The following is a 24,339-nucleotide window of genomic DNA, read 5'->3' on the forward strand; positions in this document are numbered from 1 at the left end:
TGGACAGAAACACCTGCACATTTTTTCAGATTTGAAGCAAGAGTGAAGCTTGATTTTCTTACAGATGAAGGCCTTAAGTACTGTTTATCTCATAGTGACAGTTTTGGTGGTCTACCAGGTTCAGCTCTTTATAATTAATAGCTTGTTTGGAAATTAAATAAATGAAGGGTGGTCTCAGACTTTTGCACAGTATCATATGATGTATTATCTCTTTTACTTAAATAGATGTCTGCCAGACTGTGTCAGGATGATCACCAAATGAGCACATATCTCTTGGCAGAGTGAGTACATTTGGAGTAAGGAGAAAATGGCAAATGTGTTGTTTTGCTGACGGTCAGATGCATTGTTCTGGGTAATTCAAAGTGACTATAGGATTCTGTTTGTGTGAATGTGTTTCTTGGTTTGTTGCCAGTGTTCTCCTTCCAGCAGATGAGAGGCATTGTGTTTCTCTGTGTGTGTGAGAGAGTGTGTGTGTGTGCGCACACAAGCGTACGTGTTTCTGCTCTCAGGTGCTGGCTGTGAATAGGTGCTGCTCTCTGAGCTGGTGTAGCCTGTGGTTGACTGAGCTGCAGAGGGAGTTGGTTTCCCCTGACTCATGCATAAAATATAGAGCTGAGGTAACACAAACAGACCAGAGGAGACAGGAGACACACAGCTACAGCCAGTATCGCAGTGTTAAGAGACGGTTCAGAAGACCAGTCAGGGACCAGCAGTCCTTGTAGGATGAACTCAGCAGTGGGAGAAAAGTGGACGTGTTTGGGCTGACATTCCTGGATGACTTCCTGTGGACACAGTCTGGTGCGATGCCATGGACCTGCCTCGACGGCTCCACTGGATCCGCAACCAGCCATGGAGGGCCCGGGCCCGTCACCGGGAGTTCAACAGTGAGTGTGACGTGTTTGTGTTGGTGTATGTGAAAGAAGAGCTAAATAGAAAGCCTAAAGATTTCCTTTCCATTTCCTCTCTATTTATTCCCTATAATGAACTGAAGAAGGATGAGTGGACCCCTCACTCTTCACTCTACCCTGCCTGATGGGATGTGGAAATGGCCTGTAGATGGCTCTCTGTGTGAGATAACTGTTATGCATCAGTCCCATTGTTGGAGTGCTTGTATATATGAAACACTGAATCAGTTTATATACAGGGGATGGATTCTTCATGATTCACAGTTAGCCAAGATGTGTTTGGTGTCTGAAGTTTACTTTTTCAGTGCAATGGAGCAACAAAGCTAATGAAGCCAGTAGGTGATGGAGGCTTATACACTTAGAAATTAAGGTCCTGTGCCGGTACATTTTTTCATTCATCAAGGTACAAACAATGTAAATATACAACAGTGAGTTTAAGGTCCAATTGTGTACCTTATTTTTTCCCCCAGTGGAAAAGTACATATTTGTACCTTTTCATAACCTAATGTATTAAAACGGAACAATGAAATAACAAGTCTGATGAGACGGGTTGTGTGGAATCATTAAAAACTTAGAAAATATCATTTCAATGGATTATGGTACAATTATGCTCCCTGACTAAAGGTACTGAGATGTACCCTTGAGGGTATCACCCCAGTGACAGTTTTGTACCATTTTATGAGCGTGTAGCCATCTATTAGTACTGTGCAAACTTTGTGCCTCAAACTGCATCAAGTAGTTAAATAATTTTAAATAGACTTGCTTTTGTGGCGTCTGGCATATTGTTATGTATAAAAATGGACAGAAATAAAGACAAAGTTGGCTAATACTGTTAACTGTGTGACAGATTTGTCCATTTTGTTGAAAACAGTGTGTCACACAGTGTCAGAAATCATGAGCGAGTCTATAACTCAACATTATTTAAGGAAAATGTGATATTATTTAGGCATGCAGTTTGTACAATGCTAAACTGCAGGGACATAAACTTCTATTACTTATTAACTACATTAGCTCCAAAACTAAAGGAATAAACTTCATTATTGTTTATATTTCTGGCTGAATCATGGCGTTTTAATCAAAGTCACTGTCATCATGCTGATGTCATGTATTTCGGCATAAGCCTGAAGTCTTCAAGAGGGTGGGGTAGTGGTGTGTTATTTGCTCTGGAGTATCTATTTCTGTGGGGCAGTAAACAGCACGAGTGTGTGGGATCAGGTGTTGCTCACACGCCGACTCATGCTGCGTGACAACTGGCCGTCAGCCAGCTTTGCTGATTGGTGATGTGATGAGGTGGCCCAGCATCTGTTCCACAATTTCCTCGCAGCTCACAGCCAATCAGAGCGGCCCTCAGCCAGTCCAGGCCAGTGCCAGGAATTTAGACCCACAGCAAGTGCAGACAGGAAATGCATCTGGGCTGCACTGACTACCGTTATATCCTGTTGTGAGAGCTTTCATGTCCATGTCTCAGTGCAGCTTCTGAGCTGATGGACCTGGTTTGAACCAGTTATACAAGCAGAAACAAGGCCAAGGAATGTACAGTGAATAAGATGAGCTGAAGTGGGACATTGAGAGAACAGCTTATCCCTTAATGACTTCAGTCAGTTTCACTGCACTGTTCAAGTTATTCAATCAATCCCTTGTGCAGAGGGGATTCTGTGAAAGTTTAATTGGAATAGCATCAGGGCTTATTGGACAGGATCAGGTTTGTGTTCAACAGGCTTGATTACTTCTGTTCACTTCTCAAATCCACTTATCAGTTCCTGCTGTAGTCCTGGCTTTGTCCCGGGTGTTTTAAATGGGCTTGGAGGGTATGTGTCGGCAGAAGCATTGAAGTTAAATTTTTATGGCCTTACTTCATTTCCTTAAAATGGTACATCAACCAAGACTTATTTGGTTTCTGAAGTGCTGAGGTGCTTTTGCAGCTTTGGGGTTTTGGGGCTATTGTAGTAGTGCTTATAGTCACCAGTTAGCATCATGTAGACTGCATCCCTAAACCATCACACTGTAAGACATACTGTCTATAAAAACAGATTATTTTCTGTTAAAAAAAAGCATGTTATATAGTGAAGAAACAGTAGTAGCAGGCATTTTGAGACATTTTTGTCTATATTTTTTCTATTCATATAGTTAACAGTAAGCCGTACAGTGTCAGAAACCATATAACATATAACAAGTCTGTGTGACTTGATTTAAGGCAAGTGTCTAATGATTTAGGCATGCAGTTTGCATGATGTTAAAGGGAGATTTCAATGATTTGTAAAATTTCTTCATAATTCAATCATGTCATTCAGAGGGGGTAATTGCGAAATTTTGCATTGTGGATAAATTTGCTTTACAGAAATGTAACATTTGCAGTGCAACCATAACCACTTTATAAATCAAAAACAACCCGTGAATTTGCACCTACATATGTTTTTATATGTAATGTTGACAATGATAAACTAGCGGTAAATATGGGAAAAATGTATATGTGTATATACACTGATCAGGCCTAACATTATGAGCACCTCCTTATTTCTACGCTCACTGTCCATTTTATCAGCTTCACTTACTATGTAGGTGCGCTTTGTAGTTCTACAGTTACAGACTGTAGTCCATCTGTTTCTCTGATACTGTGTTACCCTGTTGTTTAGTGGTCAGGACCCCCATGGACCCTCACAGAGCAGGTACTATTTGGGTGGTAGATCATTCTCAGCGCTGCAGTGACACTGATGTGGTGGTGGTGTGTTATTGTGAGTTCTGCTGGTACGAGTGAATCAGACACAGTAGTGCTGCTGGAGTTTTTAACACAGTATCCACTCACTGTCCACTCTATTAGACACACCTGCGTTGTTGGTCCACCCTGTAGATATGAAGCCAGAGACAATAAATCATCTCTTGCTGTACAGTATGAGGTAATCATGCTATATATATATATATATATATATATATATATATATATATATATATATATATATATATATATATATATATATATATGTATATATATATATATATATATGTATATATATATATATATATGTATATGTATATATATATATATATATATATATGTATATATATATATATATATGTGTGTGTGTGTATGTGTGTGTTACAGGCATTAAACACATTTTATTTATCTGATTCAACATCACTGTGAACAGTTCTGACTGAATGGTGCAACAGATCAACTTTGAATTTAGAAAGTCTGTGCAATTCCCCTTTAAACTGGTATCCGTCTGCTTTATTACTTTTTAGCTGCATTAGCCTCATAGCTCCAGTGCAAATGTATTGACACCAAGCACGTCATCTAATCATCTGTGGTGTAAATGGCCAAACCATTGAATCAAGGGCTGGTGGTTGGACAGATGTAATACTAGCTGTGAAAGGCTAAGATTTATTACAGAAGTCTACAAATCAGTTTTGCTGACACAGAGAACACTCTGATTTGTGATCCTGATCATTTTTTAATTTGGCCTCTGTTGTTCCGAGCTTGTCAGCAGGCAGCACGATGAGAAAAGTCTAGAGGCGGTGTGTAACTGATGTATGTGTGTGCATCAGAGAGAGAGAGAGAGAGAGAGAGAGAGAGAGAGAGAGAGAGAGAGAGAGAGAGAGAGAGAGAGAGAGAGAGAGAGAGAGAGAGAGAGAGAGAGAGAGAGAGAGAGAGAGAGAGAGAGAGAGAGAGAGAGAGAGAGAGAGAGAGAGAGAGAGAGAGAGAGAGAGAGAGAGAGAGAGAGAGAGAGAGAGAGAGAGAGAGAGAGAGAGAGAGAGAGAGAGAGAGAGAGAGAGAGAGAGAGAACGAACACTGTTGGCTAGAGATATATAAGCACTGGGCACAGCTATAATGCAGAGTGGGCTGGTCCAAGAAAGAACAAAACTAAACTTATTTTGCTTGCCCTAAAACTTTCCGTATCACTGCCATAAGTAAACCATGTCCAAAATGGTAACTTTATAGAAAAGGGAAACAGAATGTTCTTTTAACATATGTTAAGGTTACTTTAAATAGAACATTAGGCCTTATTCACCAATATCTTTTTCTTAAATTTGTCCTAAGGGAAAGTGTATGTCAGGTGTGCAGAATTGTTTGCGCCTTTGTGCTTGAGTGTGTATAGATTCTGTTCTTACTGAAGAACAAATTACAAATAAGAAAACATGAGTGAATGTCAGAATCTTCATGAAAACTCCAGAAGTGGCTTTTAAAAAGACATGTATATATGGGCTTATGAGCTTTAAAATAGTATGGTAGCACTAGATTAACAGTGATACACAAACATTTTTTTTTGCCATTTTACTTTTGTCTTTTTACTAAAGGTATGACATTTTGAAGCTTGTTAAGAACTTGCAACAGACATAACCCAATATGTAGCAATTTTACAGTGAATCCTCCAGTAAAGAGCTTTAGCATAGAGTTGCTATTGTTTTCTCTTTCTAACAACTAATTGAAACCTGATTAGGCTACAGCTCGTATTCAGCCAGTGATGTAACTCAGGCTTCCAGAAGACATAGAAAGACATTTTTCTCACAAAATTCACAAAATTCAGAGAGTGTTCCTCTCTGACAGCAGAGACAACAATACGGTGTAGTTTTAATATGATCTCAGTTTCTGAGATTAAGCAATAATATGTCTCTGAGCAGAGAGTTTATTATTTAATCTTATGAATATAATTATTGCCTTGGTGATGGATTTTGTTGAAGAATTAAAAGGCCAACTTTAATATATGTGTTTAAGTTGGAAGTACTCTCTCTAATAATAGGCCCCCCTCTCTCTCTCTGTCTGTCTGTCTCTCTCTCTCTCTTTCTTTCTCTCTCTCTCTCTCTCTCTCTCTCTCTCTCTCTCTCTCTCTCTCTCTCTCTCTCTCTCTCTCTCTCTCTCTCTCTCTCTCTCTCTCTCTCTCTCTCTCTCTCTCTCTCTCTCTCTCTCTCTCTCTCTCTCTCTCTCTCTCTCACACCTCCCTAATAGTGCGGGGTGAAGTCTGGGTCTGGCACCGGACACACACAACCCTGTGAAATTAATCAGAAGTGTATTAATTAGGACATGAGATGCTGATTTGGCCTTAGCACTAAATCTCTCCACTGCCATGTCACTCTGGCTAGTGGGTAGGAGTGCAGCCTGTCTGCATTGTCCCCTTCCTCCCACTCTATCTGAGAGAGAGAGAGAGAGATGAAATCCTTTTTCACGTGTGACACAAAAGATTTAGCAGTAGCTCATCAGCCGAATATCATTTTAAATAGCCAGTGACAGTAGTGGCCCCAGAAGCTCTCGACATGGCTAATTAATGACTGCAGTGTTTTTTAACTTCATGGCCCAGGCGAAAAATCTCACCTCGTCAGAACCCCCTTGATAATCCCGCTGAGAATGTTGACCATGTATCATCAGCCTCAGCTGAATGCCTCGCATGTCTAAAGCAAAACAGTTGCTTTCAGTTGCTCACCATATGTTTCTCATTCCACAAGCTCATGTTTTATGCATCAAAGATGTAGTGAACTCTATTAATTTTGAACATGGGGGCAAGGGGCGCTTTTTGACCATATTTTGAGACAGGATGCTGACCATATTGAGTTTCTGTTCCTTTTTTTGCATTTGTGAACTTTTAGCATATGCATTGCATTTCTTATAATATACTGTAAGAAATCTATAGCCGGTTTATTTGTGCACTTTTTCAGTGTACAGTTATAGAACGCAGCTCAGCTACAGCTTGACACCCAAAAATCCTTAGTTAAACAGTTACGCTGTTTGATTAATTTAAGCCTTTTGATTCTAACCAAAAATTAACAATGATATAAGAGCAGTACTGTAATATTTGCAGAGTTTAAATACAAATATGCACGCAAGCTATATATAAATAAATAATAAAATTAATAAAAATAAAAAGAATAAATAAAAATAATAAAATTAACCTACTAGTGTTTCTGGTAAAATGTCCAGTGAGTGTACAAGATCAGTGTTTTTAAAGGGTAATTACACAGATTTTTTTTTCTGGATATGTCAGTCATTGAGATGTAAACAATCATTCTGAGTGATGTGATGTGAAGTGACTCATTGTGGAGAACCTTACTGAGTATGATTACTATACAGTAGTGGTAAAAGGAACCAAGAGTCACTTTGTTCAGAGCACAAATATAGCCATTTTATTTATTTTCCAAAATAACATGTCTTCTGAGTCTTTATATGTAGTGCTGAAAATGGTAAAATAGTGGGAAGGTTCTGTTTTGCCTTACAGCACACCATATGTACTGCTCTACCATGGATAAAACAGACATTTTAGGCCTAAATGTTATTTCAAAACTCTCATAAAACAGCAGCAGGCAGTGCATTAAACAAGCATTAAACAATTTGGATGTTTGGTTCTTATCAGCTGTGAACAGTTCTGACTCTATACAAGTTTCTCTAGAATTTCGCTAGTATTTCACATCAAACCACTCTGAATGAATTTGTTTACATCTTATCCCTTTAATTATGCATAAATTTTGAAAAATCTGTGGAATTCACTTTCTGTAAACTAGTAACTCTGCATTTATTGCGCAGAGTCTGAGGCTGAATATGCATCTGTTCACATGTACAGTTCATCATTTGAATAGTGGCTGATCTAATCATGCAGCTGCTGTACAGACACAAAGGCTTTGTGTCTTTGTGTCTAAGAGTAGGCAGAGCTCTGTCTGTGGGCCGTGACTAAACACAATATAAATTAAATTCCTCGCCTCTTGTATTAAAAATAATTGTTTGGAGCACCAGTGTTTTGAAGGATGAGATGCGCACACATACAGATGTATAGACTCAGACCTCTTCCAAAATGGCCACAAGCGCTTGGGGGCTTATTTAATTTCAAAGACCTCTTTCATCTCTCTGATGAGTGGATCTGGGTTGTCTCCCTCGCAGATGAAGCGTAGATGTGTTTTCACCAGCCAAACAAAAGGCAACGCCGTGCAGGGGGGTCTGCCTTGATCCTACCCACACGACGAAGGAGCTTTGAGTGAAAGATGAGGCCAAAAAAAGCTTCTGACTGTACTAGGGCCTGGGTTCTGTCTGCAGCCTGGCCTGTCTGCCCTTTTACAGCCAGACTTACCAGGGGCTTCATCCGCCTTTGAAGAAGAGAGCAGGGGGTGGGTGAAGAAGTGATTAGGAATAGGGAAGAGGCTTTTGAGACATCAGGAGTCAGTCTGAGTCTGCGTGATTTAAGATGAGAATGGCTTCACTTGGCGGCATCTAATAAATGCACTCAGGCTTAAGCTTTGAACTTCACTTTTCTCTCAAGACCTGGCCTGAGAGATAAAGGTGCTGTATTGATCACAGTACAAGAGGCCGTTGCATGCTTTCAGGCCAGCAGCAAGATTCACCTCAAAGCAATGTCTGATTGGAGTGATTTGTCAGGTGTGCATGACATTTGATTTCCTCCGTTGACCCCTGAGGAGGAGTCACTTTAAAAGGCTTTCATTAGGCCTGAATTACAGCAAGTTGATGACTACAGCTTGTCTAATTTCATGTTTCCACGCTGTTAGTGTAAAGCTCTGTGATAATCACTTAACCTCTTGAATTTGTTTCCCTGTTTGTTCAGCTATTAATCTTAGTCAAATTAATCTCTGTCCTCATATGGCCAGTACCAATAATTACCACAAACAATAATTATGATTGACACACCTCTCAGCCAATCACAGTCACCTCTAAATGCCACTTCCTTTGTCAAGTAAAGGAAAAGCCCTACAGAACACCTGAGCACAAAACTGCACTGAGAATGGCGGTAGCAGTAAATTAGTCAGAATTAGTAGACTAAGAAACGGTGGAATGCTATTGCCAAGGAAAGTATGATCCTTGACAGACACTTGATCATCTTGATGATGATGTTGTTTTTATTTCATTCCTAATGCTAAAAGTCACATTGAAGAAGCTTTCGGGAGGTTCTGTGCTCCCAGTAAGGAGAGACATTTAGTGCTTAAGTTGTCATTGGCTTCTTGATGTGTGCATATATGTTGTTGGTGTTGATCTATGTTGGGCTGTGGGGTTGTTTTTGTGGGTTAGTGTTTATCATAGAATAAAGACATAAGGTTTAAAGTGACCTCTCTGCTATCCGGGCCACTTAAACAGCCCTGGGTGGCAGTTTTCCCTCGCTACCACTTCAACAAAATTACATTATTAATGGGCATAATTATTCTAGTTCATTACATTACTAATGGGCATAATTATTCTAGTTATAAGGTAAGCAGAGCTTTACTTGGCTTATTGTATTTACTCAAAATCATTTTAGTAGCGTGTCTAACAATAACTAACATTAGAATCAGTTAGCTAACTAGTATTTCCTATCTTAGCTGCTGAATGTTAGCATGATAAACCAGATTAAACAGGACCGATCAAAATGTGTGAGACGCTAATTAATAATGCACTCATACACACGTCATTCTTTGTTTTGATTCATTTGTTTGCTAACAAACTTGTCTAAAAGATGACAAGCCCTCCTTAGCATCTCTGACTAGCTCTGTTGTTAGCACTGGCTCATCTGAAGGGACTTTCCTAGCTCAGACCTCCCATTTACCAAACATGAAATCTACCACTTTAACATCAAGTTTTCAGAATCCATTTTTTGTTACCTTTAAATTGGCCTGCATACATATTTTTCACTTTTGTGCGCTTCTAAATATCTTTTATACAACTGAATATTTTAATTTGTTGGCGCAATTGCTACAAGTTTGACAAGCCTGAGGTGAAAGTTTGACAGACGTAGCAACAATAATAAACGTGTGTGGATCTTTCAGGGGGTGTTTCAGTGGGTATCTCTGTATTTAGAAAAGAATAGAAAGCACATCGACTCCACTATTGTCTATTATAAGAGTGTTTCTAGTAAATCTGCTTTCTGTCCTATCTTAAATGCAGAGTTTAAATTCTTCTCTGTGTTAATGAACTTTATGTTATACATGCAGATGGTATCAACTGATATATAAAAGTGAGGAACCAAGGTGGGGCCCCTGAACACCCCCCCCCCCCCCCCCCCCCCCCCCAAGTTTGAGGGGTTATATGTACTCAGCTGGTTTGCTAATGGTTCTCGAGTGGTGTTCAGTTTTTGGACTTCTGTGCATCGGGGGTGGTGCCACTGGGTTGGCAGGCTGGGGTGGTGGTGCCTTTTTTTAAAAAGGGGGACCGGAGAGTGTGTTCCAACTACAGGGGAATCACACTCCTCAGCCTCCCTGGTAAGGTCTATGCAGGGGTACTGGAGAAGAGAGTCCGTCTTATAGTCGAACCTCGGATTCAGGAGGAGCAGTGCGGGTTCCGCCCTGGTCGTGGAACACTGGACCAACTCTTCACCCTCTCCAGGATCTGGAGAAGGCATTCGACTGTGTTCCCCGGGGTATTCTGTGGGAGGTGCTTCGTGAGTAAGGGGTACATGGCTCTTTGCTACGAGCCATTCAGGCCCTGTACAAACAAAGCAGGAGCTTGGTTCGCATGGCCGGCAGTAAGTCAGACTTGTTGCCAGTGACAGTTGGACTCCGTCAGGGCTGCCCTTTGTCACTGATTCTATTCATAATTTTTATGGATAGAATTTCTAGGCGCAGTCAGGGGACGGAGGGTGTCCGGTTTGGTGACGTCAAGGTCACATTGCTGCTGTTTGCAGATGATATGGTCCTATTGGGGACATCAGGCCGCGAACTTCAGCTTTCGCTGGATCGGTTTGCAGCCGAGTGTGAAGCGGCTGGGATGAGAATCAGTACCTCTAAATCCGAGACCATGGTTCTCAGGCGGAAAAGGGTGGAGAACCCTCTCTGGGTCTGGGATAAAGCTATTGCCTCAAGTGGAGGAATTTAAGTATCTTGGGGTCTTGTTCACGAGTGATGTTACAAGGGAGCGGGAGATTGACAGGCGGATTGGTGCTGGGTCAGCAGTGATGCGGGCTCTTTACCGGTCTGTTGTGGTAAAGAAAGAGCTGAGCCATAAGGCAAGGCTCTCGATTTACCGGTCGATCTACGTTCCTACCCTCACCTATGGTCATGAGCTTTGGGTAATGACCGAAAGAATAAGATCGCGAATACAAGCGGCCGAAATGAGTTTCCTCCGCAGGGTGTCTGGACTCTCCCTTAGAGATAGGGTGAGAAGTTCGGTCATCCGGGAGGGACTCAGCGTTTAGCCACTGCTTCTTCACATCAAGAGGAGCCAGTTGAGGTGGTTCGGGCATCTGGTTAGGATGCCTCCTGGACGCCTCCCTCGTGAGGTGTCACAGGCAAGTCCACCAGGGAGGAGACCCCGGGGAAGAACCAGGACACGCTGGCGTGACTATATCACCCAGCTGGCCTGGGAGCGCCTCGGAATCCCCCCCGGAGAGCTAGTGGAAGTGGCTAGGGAAAGGGAGGTCTGGGCCTCATTGCTTAAGATGCTGCCCCCACGACCTGAACCCCGGAGAAGAAGAAGATGATGGATGGATGGATGGATGGATGGATGGATGGATGGATGGATGGATGGATGTTCTCTCTATTTTAGTCAGCAGCATCTTCTGTAGTGCTTCTGTTTCCACTGGCACAAAGCAACAAAGCATGATGTTAGATTCCTGGAATAGCGCAGTTTCTCTTGTGATAACCCTGCACTTCCCTTAGCAGACTGACAAGACAGGAAGAGCTGCTATTCTTAGCTGGCAAAGCGCCATGTCTGTCTGCAATCAAGCAGCGGCTCATTACAGCTCCAATCAGTGCCTCGACAGCATTGCCTCTTAAAACAGTGGGGAGACTGCAGCTGTCCACCCACAGACCCAGTGCCGCTGCCAATGAGCTGAGAACAGTGCATTTGATTTGGTGTTTGAAAAGTGGACCTAAAATTTGGTTTTGTTATTTAGGATCTGTTTCACTACACATTAACACTGAGTTAAGTTTTTATACTCGGTTGATTTCTTCTTATATACTTTATGTTTATTGGATGGCATGGCAGTGCTGTTTTTCAGCTCTGACCACAAGGGGGCTTCAATGGAGTTCTCAGTCAGAAAGCGTCTACAAAAGTGCCCGAATTGCACTGCTGCCCCTACACACACTCATACTCCCACACTTCAATAAGAAAGGCACGGTATAGCACATACACACACATTCTAGCTTGTCAGCATGTCCTTAAACACAGGCCCTTTTAAAGAAGTGTTTTCAAGATTTCTGCATGAATAAATTGTTAAGATTTAAACAAAGTCATTCACAGGGTTTTGATGCGAGATGGTTTAAGCTTCCTGACTCGGATTTCCCTTTAGTGGTGGTGAGAGGAACCAGAGGTCATAATGTGTACAATACAAACATTTCCATTTTATTTACTATCCAAAACAACAAGTCAACCTGAGTCAGTCTTCTGAGTTTTTATATGTAATGTTGACAAGAGTAAAATAGTGATAAATCTGAAAAAAAATTATTTTGTATTACAGTGCCATGCAATGTACCACTCTAACATGTATTTTAGAAAACAAATATAAACAATATGTTTTAGTGTGATGCCCTGTGATGGACTGGCAACCTGTCCAGGGTGTATCCTTCCTTCTGCCCAATGACAGCTGGGATAGGCTCTAGCACCCACCGCGACCCATGTGGATAAGCGGTTTAGATGATGTGTGTGTGTGTGTTTTAGTATAAGGTTTTGTCACAAATCTCTCATAAAACAATGTCTCAGGCGTCAAGCACTATGTTAATAATGTAATAAATTTGTGTGAGGTAGCTTATACAGGCATCTGGTTCCTATCACCACAGCTGTAAACAATTCTGTATTTAGATATTAACTTTGTCATTTAATTATTATTATTATTATTTATTAGTATCATTTTGTAAAAACCCTTTTAAAGAATCTTGAGAAGTAATGATTATTGAATAAAGTGAATAAATTGCGGCTAAGCGATTTCAGTTCATTCGTTTATGCTTTCATTTATTCATCATTACGGATTCTCAACACTGAAATGTAATGTAAAACCCATAACTCATCGGATACTGCTTCTTGGAGTTTTGAAAGAATAATGTTTTGTAATGTAAAGGTTGCACTTGATGAGCTTCAGGAAAACTGAACAAGAAATGAGGAAACTTTGCAATACTTGCTATTTTAAAGGTTTTTTCCATTCTCACAGAGTTTCACAGGCCTCAAAATATGACACACCCTGTGGGAAGTTTTCTAGCTGGATGATAAAATCTGAATTACTGTAATAAAGCAAAACCCTCTGACTGTACCTCACAGAGTTTAAACTGGTCACTGCTATAATTTCAAACTGAGACTTGGTATGAATTGTGCTTGACATCCCTGAATGCTCTTACAGATCTTTTTATGTAGGATTATACTGACCACACCATCATTGCTTGGCATTACATTCCAAATCAGAGCAACTTTGGTGAATATTCTTTTAAAATTCTGTTTGAGCTGCATACATTGTGTTTTTCATGTGTAGTAGAAGTGCCGGTGGCAGCCACTTCATAGTTCATAGTTTCTATTTATAGCAGTTTTCAGGATAGACATTATTCATCAGGAGGGTTTTCATCAACATTTTCACTCTGATTTACATGCATAGTGTTGAACAAACCCTGATTCACTTATGAACTGAATATATTGCGCATATTTTATGATTCAGTTTTTGACCAGCTATATTTTCCCTGTCTCTCTCTTTCTGTCTCTCATTTTCTCTGCCTTTTTCTTGCTCCTTTTTCTCTGTCTGTCTCGCTTTCTCTCTTTTTGCTTCTCTCTCTTTCTCATGCCCGTTCTCTCTCTCTCTCTCTCTCTCTCTCTCTCTCTCTCTCTCTCTCTCTCTCTCTCTCTCTCTCTCTCTCTCTCTCTCTCTCTCTCTCTCTCTCTCTCTCTCTCTCTCTCTCTCTCTCTCTCTGTTTCCCTCGCTCTCACTCTTGCTTTTCTCTCTCTTTTTCCCTCTCTCTCTTCTTCCCTCTTTCCATCCCCCTCTCTTCTTCTCCAAAATTTTCTTTTTCTCTTTCTTTCTCTCCCTCTCTCTCTGCTTCCCTCTCTCCCTCCCCCTCCCTCCCTCAACATTTTCTCTCTCTCTCTCTCTGTCTCTCTCTCTCTTTTTTCTCTCTCTCCCTCTCTATTTAGTCCTTTAACCTGATTTGTAATGGGCTTTTGCAGGCAGAACATCTTCCCACTCCATGGCAACACGCCTCTCCTGTGCTAAAGCAGGAGCGTCAGCGTGCAGCAGAGAGCACCAGTGCAAGCGGAGAGTTGCAGTGATTCACCCTCACTCCCTCGCTCTTTACTGCACTGCCCACTTCTTTCTCTCTGCCTTTATTTTCCTTTCTCTTCCTCTCTATTCCACTGATTTCTTGTTTGTCTTGGAGAGAAAACACTTTCTTTAGATGATGATAGGCCATCATTTTACATTTGAGCCAGTCGGGGAGTTTAGGTATGTTTGTGCCTGTGTTGCAGGAGGACCATTATAAGAAGCGGGCCTGATTATTGCAATCCAGGATTCTACAAGTAAAACAGTCCATTTACACTTTGCCCCAGACAAAGCCTCTGTAATGCGCTCTCAGGAAGCAGCAGCTTCTTTCTGATGTGCTTTGAAGACTTTGATCACATTGTCAGTAAGCCTCTGTGGCCTTGGCTTTAAATGACAGGATTGTGCCTTGAACAGCAGAGCCGCAAGAGGATTCTTTCAACTATGCCCTCCCAGCACCAGCAGAACAGATAATGGCATGAGCCAAAGAAAGCCTTATTATCTTGTTTACTGCATGTATGTATAATGCATTAACGTGGTTAAATATTTCCATGGTCATTTTGCTCATGCCTTTGTTTTTGTGGTGGTGTATACGGTGTTGCAAGAGATGGAAATATTACGTGAGATTGTGTGAATCGGCTGAAACTGCTATTAGGCCATGATGCACTTGCTGTAAACAGGAAGGTGCAGGGCAGAGTGTAATTAAATAATTACAGAAAGTGATATTTCAGAAATAAACTGTTTCTCTCCCCAATTTATCCAGATTTCCCTTCTTACCCGAAATGATCCACATGTAAAAATGTGTATTTATCAGAAATATTTTTGCAGTGTATAAACATGTTCAGTATGTTTTTAAAATGCATTTCACTGTTGGAAGAAAACATCCATCCATCCATCCATCCATCCATTTTCTAAGCAAATGATGGAAAATGGATGGAAGAAAACAGAAGAAGGAAAAAACCTGCTTTACTTTTAATGTCAATGGAACTAAACTTCTTTCCAAATCATTTAGGGCCATTTCTTTTCATCCATTCATCATTAAATTTACACACAGTATAAAGGGCAACATGCATTCTCAAATTATGTAAAGAAAAACTGAAAAACTATAAAAATAGAGACACAAGATTTTCTTCTGACAACAGCGATTTATTTGTATGTTATATTTTTTCAGTTATATATAGTTTTAACTAAGGTTACAGAACTAAAATGTATTTCAAGTACACAAGATATCAAGTCATAACTGGATTTATGTTTATTTTTGTATGGAACATTTTCATGTCTAATATTTCTCCATACACTTCAAAACAAATGTATTTTAAAATATATTTGGTTAATACAACCAAATATTCTGAAAAATCTTTTAATGCTTAGAATATATTTTGGAATGCACAGCAATGTATTTGGAATGTATTTCAAATAGACCAAAATATACATCCATATATTTTTTTCCATATGGGTAGCTAATCAGCCAAGACATAGTCTAGCACTTTATGTAGGTGTCTACTGTCGTTAACAAGCAGTACTGAAGCAATAAGCATTGTGCAAACTGCATGACAAAATCATCACACACGTGACATACTTTTTTGTATAAATTTCCTAGTGAACTATTCCTTTAAAAAGCTGTAGTGGGTTCTCCATATGTGTCGGTTCTGAGAACAGACAGAGTCACAAGTGAGTCACACCAGCAGAGCCTCCAAGTAATCCTGATCCTCAACAACAGCCTGCAGGCCATGCTGCATAACAGCTTCTATGCACATTACCTACAATCTGAAGCTCATAAATCATAAAGCAAACAAGCGATAAACCCAAAATAGCAGTTTGGTGACAGGACTTTTCAGAAAGCCATACAGCATAACAAATGCTGATTAGTACAAGCCATATGCCATATAGCTATAAAAATTCCTTTAACAGTGTTACTGTGATCCTTTCCCACCACAACACCGCTATACCATGGGCCTTGATGACTATGATAAAGTAATTTGTGAGGGGGTCTCAGGGTTTTGATGGCTCACCGATCCATGCTAATGGGATTGGGCGTGAAATTCCTGTTGACAGAGGACACTATGGTGTTCCCCGGGCTCCTGGGTGTTTTGAAAGCAGCACACATGTGGGCCCATTGGGGAATGCCAAGCTGCCCGGGTTGGCTGTGCTGAATGAGTGGGGGGTAGGAGGCACATTCTCATGTAGATAGACCGGAAAACAGCCTCTTGTCTGAAGTTCTGGAACACCATATGAGAATCTCTCACTTGAAGTTAAGCCATAGTTTCCCAAGAAATCCAGGAGCAAGCTGTTCCCAACATGCTTAGCATAAACTGTGAGCTAGAGAGAGTGGACAGAACTTGGCCTATGAAACTGAGGTATTTTAACCTGGCTTATGATGAAGAAGAGTGTAATGGTGCATATTTTTCATCTGGTCTCAAATTTATATGTTGTGGTCATTCTACATATGTTGTTGTGCCTATTTAGTCAAAAGATAAAAATGTACTCTCTGTGATCTAATTTTCCTGAGCTAGAACTGAAGAGCCTTTTTCCAGCCCCCTTAGTGGCCAGCCCAGAGGGGGTGGGGAGGAGTGAGTGGGCGGTGCTGGAGCCCAACCCAGCAGTCCCAGCCCAGAGGGTGTAATATAAATCAAGTCATTTACTTGGACAGTGTCTGTGTGTAAAATGTTATGACTCTCTGTAGAGCTGCTAGTGAGCAATAGCAAGAAAAGAGGAGAGAACCTCCTGCTGTGGGGAACCCTCAAGGCCTTCTAGGCCTTTAGAGGAAGCCCAATGAGTTCTTTGGGGGAAAAAAAAACATAAGTGTATAATTTTTTTGTTTATTTTTGTTTAAAACAATCATGATGCTTGTAGGATTTAAACTTTGCAAGTATTATTGTCATTCTGTTTTTCATTGTTAAGCTTGTTGGATAATCCTGAATTATCTAATCAGCATTTTTTTTTCTCTGCAGTATCTAGGTAGATATAGCCAAGTGAGCCCTCCCATTGTCGGAATAACCTCCAACATAATTAGGAAACGCCAGTGGAATCAACCAACCACACTCTGATTTAGAATGGGTGGATACAATTTAGGGAAAAAGTGCCATGCTAGGTTTTCTGGAAGTCCTAGATATGTCACTAACTGTGAATATGAGTGTCAGACCAATGCATTTATAGCCAGGGGGGTAAAGCAGCAGCTCGATGTTAAGGCTCTAAGTTACTGTAAAACTGCTACAAGGTAAAATATATGCTAATATATGTTACCAAAGTGTGCCAAAAATGCTTGTGAATTGCTGTTAGCTTAGTGCTGACTACCACAATCCCATAAGGTTGCCAGCAGAAAAAAGCATTGTTGTAGAGTTTTTTGACCTGGTTTTGACATTTATGATCTAAACTGAAGGCCTATCTCTAGTAATCAGGGTCCAGCCCTGGTCAGGAAAACTGCAGCTTTCCTGATATAAAAATTGTGTACAACTGTCACTATAAAAACCTGCGCTTAAACACAATATACAAACTTGTAAAATGTTGACCTACTTGCTCACTAATGAAGACAAAAATATTTCTCCAAGTCCTCCAAAGCAGGTGGAAAATTATATGGATGCTAATGGAAAAAGGGCTAGTGGTGAAATAAGACCATCATGCTCTCTCACTTTTACTTCAATCAGACTGAACAATTCTTCTATCTAGCAATGTAGTTGGCTAACATTATGCTATAGTTCTTATTCTATGAACAGTACAATGGCCGTAATAGCTGTAATAGCAACATTATAGTGTTAAAATGGTTATGACTTTTTGTGGTACAGCCAATCAGATTTTGTCATAGAACTATTTGTTTTATAAACAGCAAATAATAGGCACTTTCCCCTAATACCACCCCCAGGCAGTAAATCAGAGAGGCAGAGAGGAAATCAAGGATCCACACAGGTGTAAAGATGTCCTGCTGAAGTGGGTACATGCACTGGGCATGTTTTTTTTTTCCCACGACTCCAGCGCCAGTTACACTGTTACCACAGCAGGCACATTAGGCCACACTTCAATGCTTTTTCGCAGGATGTGGGGTAAGACTGAACTTTTAGCACCACTGAGCCACACCCAATGCTTGGCCAATTTAGACTTGAGATATACACTGAATACCAGTCTTACTCTGCTCTTCCTTTTCTCTGTTGCATTTACTTCTCTTTTCTCTGATCACCTGTTGGTATAGGAGCAAATGCTGTGGTCTACCACAAAGCACCCACCCACTGCCCTGCCCGGTCACTGTGGGTTTGTGTTTATATTTGCTTTATATCTGCTAAAATTGAGCAATAAAAATGTTAATTGTTTTATTTGTTGTACTTTTTACTTGTGATAAAATAATAATAATAATAATAATAATAATTAACAATAAAATGAATATATTAAAGTATTATAGTATTAGTATATGTTTATGCAACTAAACTGTGTCTACTAAGCCAACTGCTAAGTAATCTGTAAAGGGTTTTTAAAATGTATTTCTGAGTTCATATGCAGCCGTCTTGATTAGTCACTCCTTATCCTGGTAAACTCCTGAGGGATATGAAAAACAGTCTGTGAGCTGAAAGCAGAAGTCAGAGTGAAAGCTGCTGTAGGCCTGCAGCGGCGTGCTGTTTATCATCCTTTAGACTAACAGCTGTTTGTCACGTTGCAGTCACCTTGTCCCCTTTCAGCTAGCAGATGCAGTACAACTCAAAAACAGTCTGTGAAGTAAACAGGTGCTGGCATACAAATGTTTTGGAACAAACAAGCAGTGGCAGCTAGAATTTGTAGGAACTAGCTAAGTGCTCTGGTTACAGCACAAGTGCACTCAATAGACTGCAGCCAAAACACTAGCAGAAACTATAATTTCCTATTCCATGTAGTGGTACTTGTCTAGGCTAGCTGTTATTCTTCATTTTGGTGAAAATGTTGACACATCAATGTGAGGGTTTTACTCTGAATTCACAGCTAAAATGCTAAATGTCATGTTTTCTTGTGATGTTTTGATAAGATGAATGTTCTATTTCTCTGTTCATCTTTCATACAGCGCAATCTTTTGCTTGCGAACTCAGTAAGAATCTTCTCGGTATCGCTAGTGTATTTTTTTTCTGAGTTGAAGACACTCACTAGCCTTGAAAGATTGATGGAGTAGATTACCAGGAAACATGTACTTTCACTTCCCACTTTATTGGAAATCCCATAACCTTGTAGCTCCACCTTAGTGGTGCACATACTGTAACTTGTACACTAACAGACTTTTCAGTGGTCACATTTTAACCACAGAGCCATTCTTGGCAGGATACTTTGGGGTTGACCACTCTCAGCCTAGCAGCCTAGCCACTACCATGTTACAGCCATGTCAGTGTCACTGCTGTGCTGAGAATGGCCCCCCACCCAATATATGATCTGGTCAACAGTGGTCCTGTTGTCAAAAACTGACCAATTACAACTGGGTTAAAGGATGGCTGACACATTTTGCAGCCACAGATGGACTTCAGTTTCTTATATATTATTGTCACTATCCAAAGTAAAACAAATATCTTTAAAATAGCGATCTCATGGAAGAAAGCAAAAATTTCTATTGGTCCATCTATCATGGAATTTTTACACAAAGTGATGCGGCTGTGTTCCAATGTTGTAGAAAAATGGACAGAAATGTAGGTATATCTATATCTATATAAGGGAGCAACATTAAATATATATAAAGATGTGTAAGGCAGGTGTAGGTCGTAAAGTGGAAGGTAAGTGTTCAGTTGGCCTTGTGTAAAATCATTGCAGATCTTATTAATGCAAATCTTATACCAGATGATACATGCAAGCCTGCCAGAGTTGCACCGCCATGCCCTCGTTATTGTTTCCCTGGCAACCCAGAACAATTTCAAAATTTCGCACAGTTTGTCTTCCATTGTTTGTTCAAAGAAGACAGAAAGCTCAAGAGACGAAGCAGCAATGAAGAAGTAAACTGCCCACGTCATACCCAAATTTACTCAGCAAATACTCTGGCCAGAATCTCTGCCACACTTTTAAAAACTAAAGTTTCAAAAAGGGTTCTTTGGGGTGATATCATAGAACAACCATTTCTGGTTCCTTAAAGAATCTTTGAAGAACCAATTTTGGAAATGAGATGTAAGGGATGTAAGGGCGTAATGAAATATATGTGTGAGATATAAGTGTGAAGAAACTTAAATAATAATAATAATAAACCCTCCACATAATTTCAGTTTAAAGGGAATTCCATTGATTTTTGAAATGCTCCATTCTGGAGAAACATGCTGAGTCAGAATCACAGCGGTAGCTGTATGAACCATACATCAAAAAAGTTTAATTGTTCAAGAAACACTACTTCACAGAAGTTGCAACAGTAGTGGTGCCTAAGCCATTAAATACATTGATAATAAGAAGTGCATGCAGAGTGTTGTAAAGCAAATTATTAGCTAAAGAAAATAATTGTTTTCAAATTAACACTTTTTTTCAGCATCAATCAAATTTTACATTACAAAAACAAAGAAGACATGTAGGCTCACTGGTTGCAATGCATAGTAAATCAAATGGCTATATTTTTGTCATAGACATCAGGCCTCCTGATTCTTATCACCACCACTGTAAATAAATCCAACTTGGTCAGTTTCTTTACAATGAGCCGTTTCACATCAGACAACTCAGAATGACTTTGCTTACATCTCAACAGCTGAATGATTCAGAAGTTTTGAAAAATCAGTGAATTCTCTTTTAAACGTTTTCCCAGAACTGTACTTCTGAACCAAGGACAAAAAAGAATAGATTCTTCCATGTTCTTTTCCTCCAACCATCAGCATTAATGAAAGAGAACACATCATGTTCTTCTATGAATGCTACTACGACATTCAGAGGAGGCCAGGCAGCGCAGTTGTGCCCGAACAGTGACCTGTATTGTTGCAGCGTGCAGAACGTAGGACGCTGAGAGCCTTCTTGTCTGACTGGAAAAGTCCATTGTGTAAGAGAGTGCCAGGAAGGACAGTGCCAATACGTTGCTCAGGGAGCGTTGCTGAGAACACCGATGTGTTTGTTTGTTGGTGAGCAAGGTTTCAGTGGAGGGCAGTCTGTTTGTGAGGACTGGTGTGGTCATTTAATGGAAGGAGGCCGGTCCCCTGGGGAGCTTTGTGCTTTGTTGCTGTGACTATGAGAGTAGAGAAAAAAATGGAACAGGTGAAGTTTTCGGTTTGGTATTTATGTATAGAAAGGAAGGCTGAATAAGTGGCCAGGGTCTTTTCTCCTGCTGTGCAAGGCATTCACGTTTTGATCTCAAGGCAACATGTGACCTTCCTTGCCTGTTTTTTTTTTTGTTTTTTTTAAGGAAAGTGTAAATTATTGCTGTCCTAACAGAACCTTGCACCTCTAAAATGGAAAGTTTATAGTAGAAGGAAAAACACATTCTTAACTTTAAGGCAAAAAGCTACAGGTAGAAGCAATTTTTGTCTTTTTAGCTTGCTTCTCATTGCCTATAAGCATATAAGTAATAAACTGGGAAAAAGTCATTGTGACATTGTTTTACAAAATGATTCTGTTCACCTGTAGTGCCTTAATATAGATGAATATAACATAACTTATAATATAAGTTTTTATTCCAAGTAATTCTGAACCTTTTTAATTGGTATTAGTATTGTATTGGTATTGTAAATTGTATTATAATAAACATTTTGTGAGGTTTTGATATGGCCAGGTTGAAATGTTCAGTGGTTTGCTTGCTGATGTGGAATGCAGTGCTGTTGCCCTGGCAGTCTGTTGTGGGTGGGATGTGTTAGTAATAGCAGGTGTGTGAGTGAGTTGCTTACTCTCACTGGTTCTGTGAGTAATAGTTCACATAATAAGCACTCTATGAAACACAAGAGACAGCAGAGACCCTGCTCATGCATTTATTGTGACATAAAACACTATAAATATATAATCTTTTTTAATGTACTGTATGACTCAAACATCAAAAATGGCTCTCCTAGGGTGCATAATTGCTGTTATATGGCTGTGGCTGTGTTTGTGTTTGTGTGTGTGTGTGTGTTTGTGACCACCTTAACCACTAACTCAATAGAAGAATTAAAAACTTGTGTATGATACAAGAGAAGAATTCTACTGTATAGATAAAGCCTTACATGGATATAACTTGACTGGGCAATCCTGATATACTAAGAAGCCAATTACACTATACATTTTAACTCTGCCTTGCATTTTACATTTACTAGGCACGTAAAAAACATATTTACAGGTTCTAAGCCCCACCCCCTCCCCTTCCACTTTACTAAGACAGCAAATGAGAGACTCAGAACCAATTTGCATACATGGGTAAACAATTAATACATTGTTTTAAACATTATTTTAGTTTTTTTTCTGATACTTTTTGAAATTGCTCTTGAAATCGTTCTATCACTAACATTTGGACTGGAGAACCAGGCCTTTATCACAAATGTTAGAAGATACTTATTTTGCTGTAGGTTATCTTTAATCTACATTTGTGGTTCTTCCCGGCTGCCTTAGGGCTCCTGTTACCCCTCTGTCCTCCATTATTCATGCCCATAGGCCTCTGTGGCACCGCCCAACTACTACAGGCCGGGGCCAAAAGCCAGCCTGAACCTAACTAGAGTGTGTATCTGGACACACAGTCCAGTACTCTCCACTCTAATGTGCATAGGGAGTTCATTGATGTATTACACATACATACATGTGTGGGAACACAGTTATCAAAGTTTCCCCTAAAAATGTGACCGCTGTCTGGCTCTATTTTTACTCCCCTATTTGGAGCGTGTTTTACGTGGGTCCTAGGGTGCATAATTGCTGTTATATGGCTGTGGCTGTCTGAACCGGCCCCTCGGCTAATGAGATTGCTGTTAGGTCTATTCCGTCGGGGTTTAAGGGAGGTGCACAAAAAATTGAAGAGGAAGAATGTAGAATGTACAAGTTAAATCAAACCACTGCAGCCTAGTTACTATTTCAGCCTGTCTCAGTGGATTGGCATACGTCATTGTTCGCTGTGTTTGAATTCAGTGAGACACTGACTAATACCCTCCACCAGCTGGGGTGGGAGTGGGTTTGGGCCCGTAGCAAGCCACCACAGTACTTCCTGTGTGCAGAGAGTTAAATAAAGTTGTGCTAGGACAGATTATTTTTACCCAAACCTAAAGTGAATTATCACTTGGACATGTATTCTAAAGCCATGAAGCTGAGGGACAAGGACAAAGATGTAGCCCAAACAGGGCTGCACAATTTATCGTAATTGAATTGTAATCGCAGGTTTTTGTTAATTAAACATACCTGAACATGATATTTGTAAACTTAGCTAGAGTTTTTTTATTTTTGACTGGTATTGAGTGACATCATATCATGCTGGCATGATTGTACTTCTAGCAAAAAAAAACCCAGAAAATTCAATGCTTTCAGCATACTGTATAAAGTATACATCAAGCTTCCTTTATTGCTGGGTATATTGTGATATTTTATATTTATATATTTTATAAGCATCTATTCATACACATATTTACAGGTTCTAAACCCCACCCACTGCTGGCATGTGACTCATACTCCCATTCACATGTTTGCTTGTTCACAGTTGTAGCTTGTGAGACAAATAAATTAATCATATTTTCAACTTTGTTAGATCACGTTGTTTACATATCAAATAAATTCAGCAACAGCACTGAAAAGTCAGATTATTAAAAGAAAAGGGGTAGATTAAATGGCAAAAATAGCCATGTCTTCGGAGCTCCCCTAAAGTGTTGATCGCTCTGTCAGCTCATAGCAAACGTTGGTCAAACACAGGCCACTTTAGCACCTCTCACCTCACCCCTGCTGATGCTAACATGCTAGTTTAGCTGTTTAGTCACCAGAGTTTGGCGTGCTCACAGGCTTTCATCCTGCCTTGCACTGCACATGCCACATTTGCCATATTCTCAACATAACAACACACACCTCACCCACACACACCCGTTCAGAGTGTGCTTCTCCACTTCTCAACACTTGCACAGGAGATTATGAAATCATCCTGTTGATGAAAGCAGGCCTGGGTGGTGTGGGCTCTCTCTCTGTTTCACACTCGCTCACAATCGCCCGTGTGCAGTGAGCAGAAGCGCAGTCCCTGCTCAGGCTCCAGCTGACATCCAGCTTCAGAACGGCCCGAGGAAGAGCATCCAAACGCAGATTGAGTTTTTCTAGCATAGTCCATAACTCAGGAGGGCAGCTTAACTGAAGGGGAAGAAACAGAGAGCGGGGGAGAAGGGATGGCCTTGTGCGACATCACGGAGGATGGCCTGAATGAACTGATGCGCGAGGAGGCGGAGGATGTCTTCTTCGATGGTAGGGTTATGGCATTG

General features: G+C 40.4%; 1 protein-coding gene across 3 annotated transcripts in view; it reads left to right on the forward strand.

The window, feature by feature from the left end:
- Window positions 1-560: 560 nt before the first annotated feature.
- Window positions 561-24,339, forward strand: part of ripor2 (RHO family interacting cell polarization regulator 2) — an 87,502-nt gene continuing 63,723 nt past the window's right edge. The window contains exon 1 of one of the 3 annotated variants that reach the window (XM_037535378.1): window positions 561-884. In XM_037535378.1, the coding sequence (XP_037391275.1) occupies window positions 809-884 (76 nt within the window). In that variant the 5' untranslated portion in view covers window positions 561-808. Of the gene's footprint in view, window positions 885-24,057; window positions 24,323-24,339 lie in introns of those variants that run through there. The other 2 variants (XM_037535377.1, XM_017693881.2) reach the window with 2 other exon arrangements.

This window comes from Pygocentrus nattereri, chromosome 27 (genome assembly GCF_015220715.1).
Source record: "Pygocentrus nattereri isolate fPygNat1 chromosome 27, fPygNat1.pri, whole genome shotgun sequence".
Classification (NCBI taxonomy): Eukaryota; Metazoa; Chordata; class Actinopteri; order Characiformes; family Serrasalmidae; genus Pygocentrus; species Pygocentrus nattereri.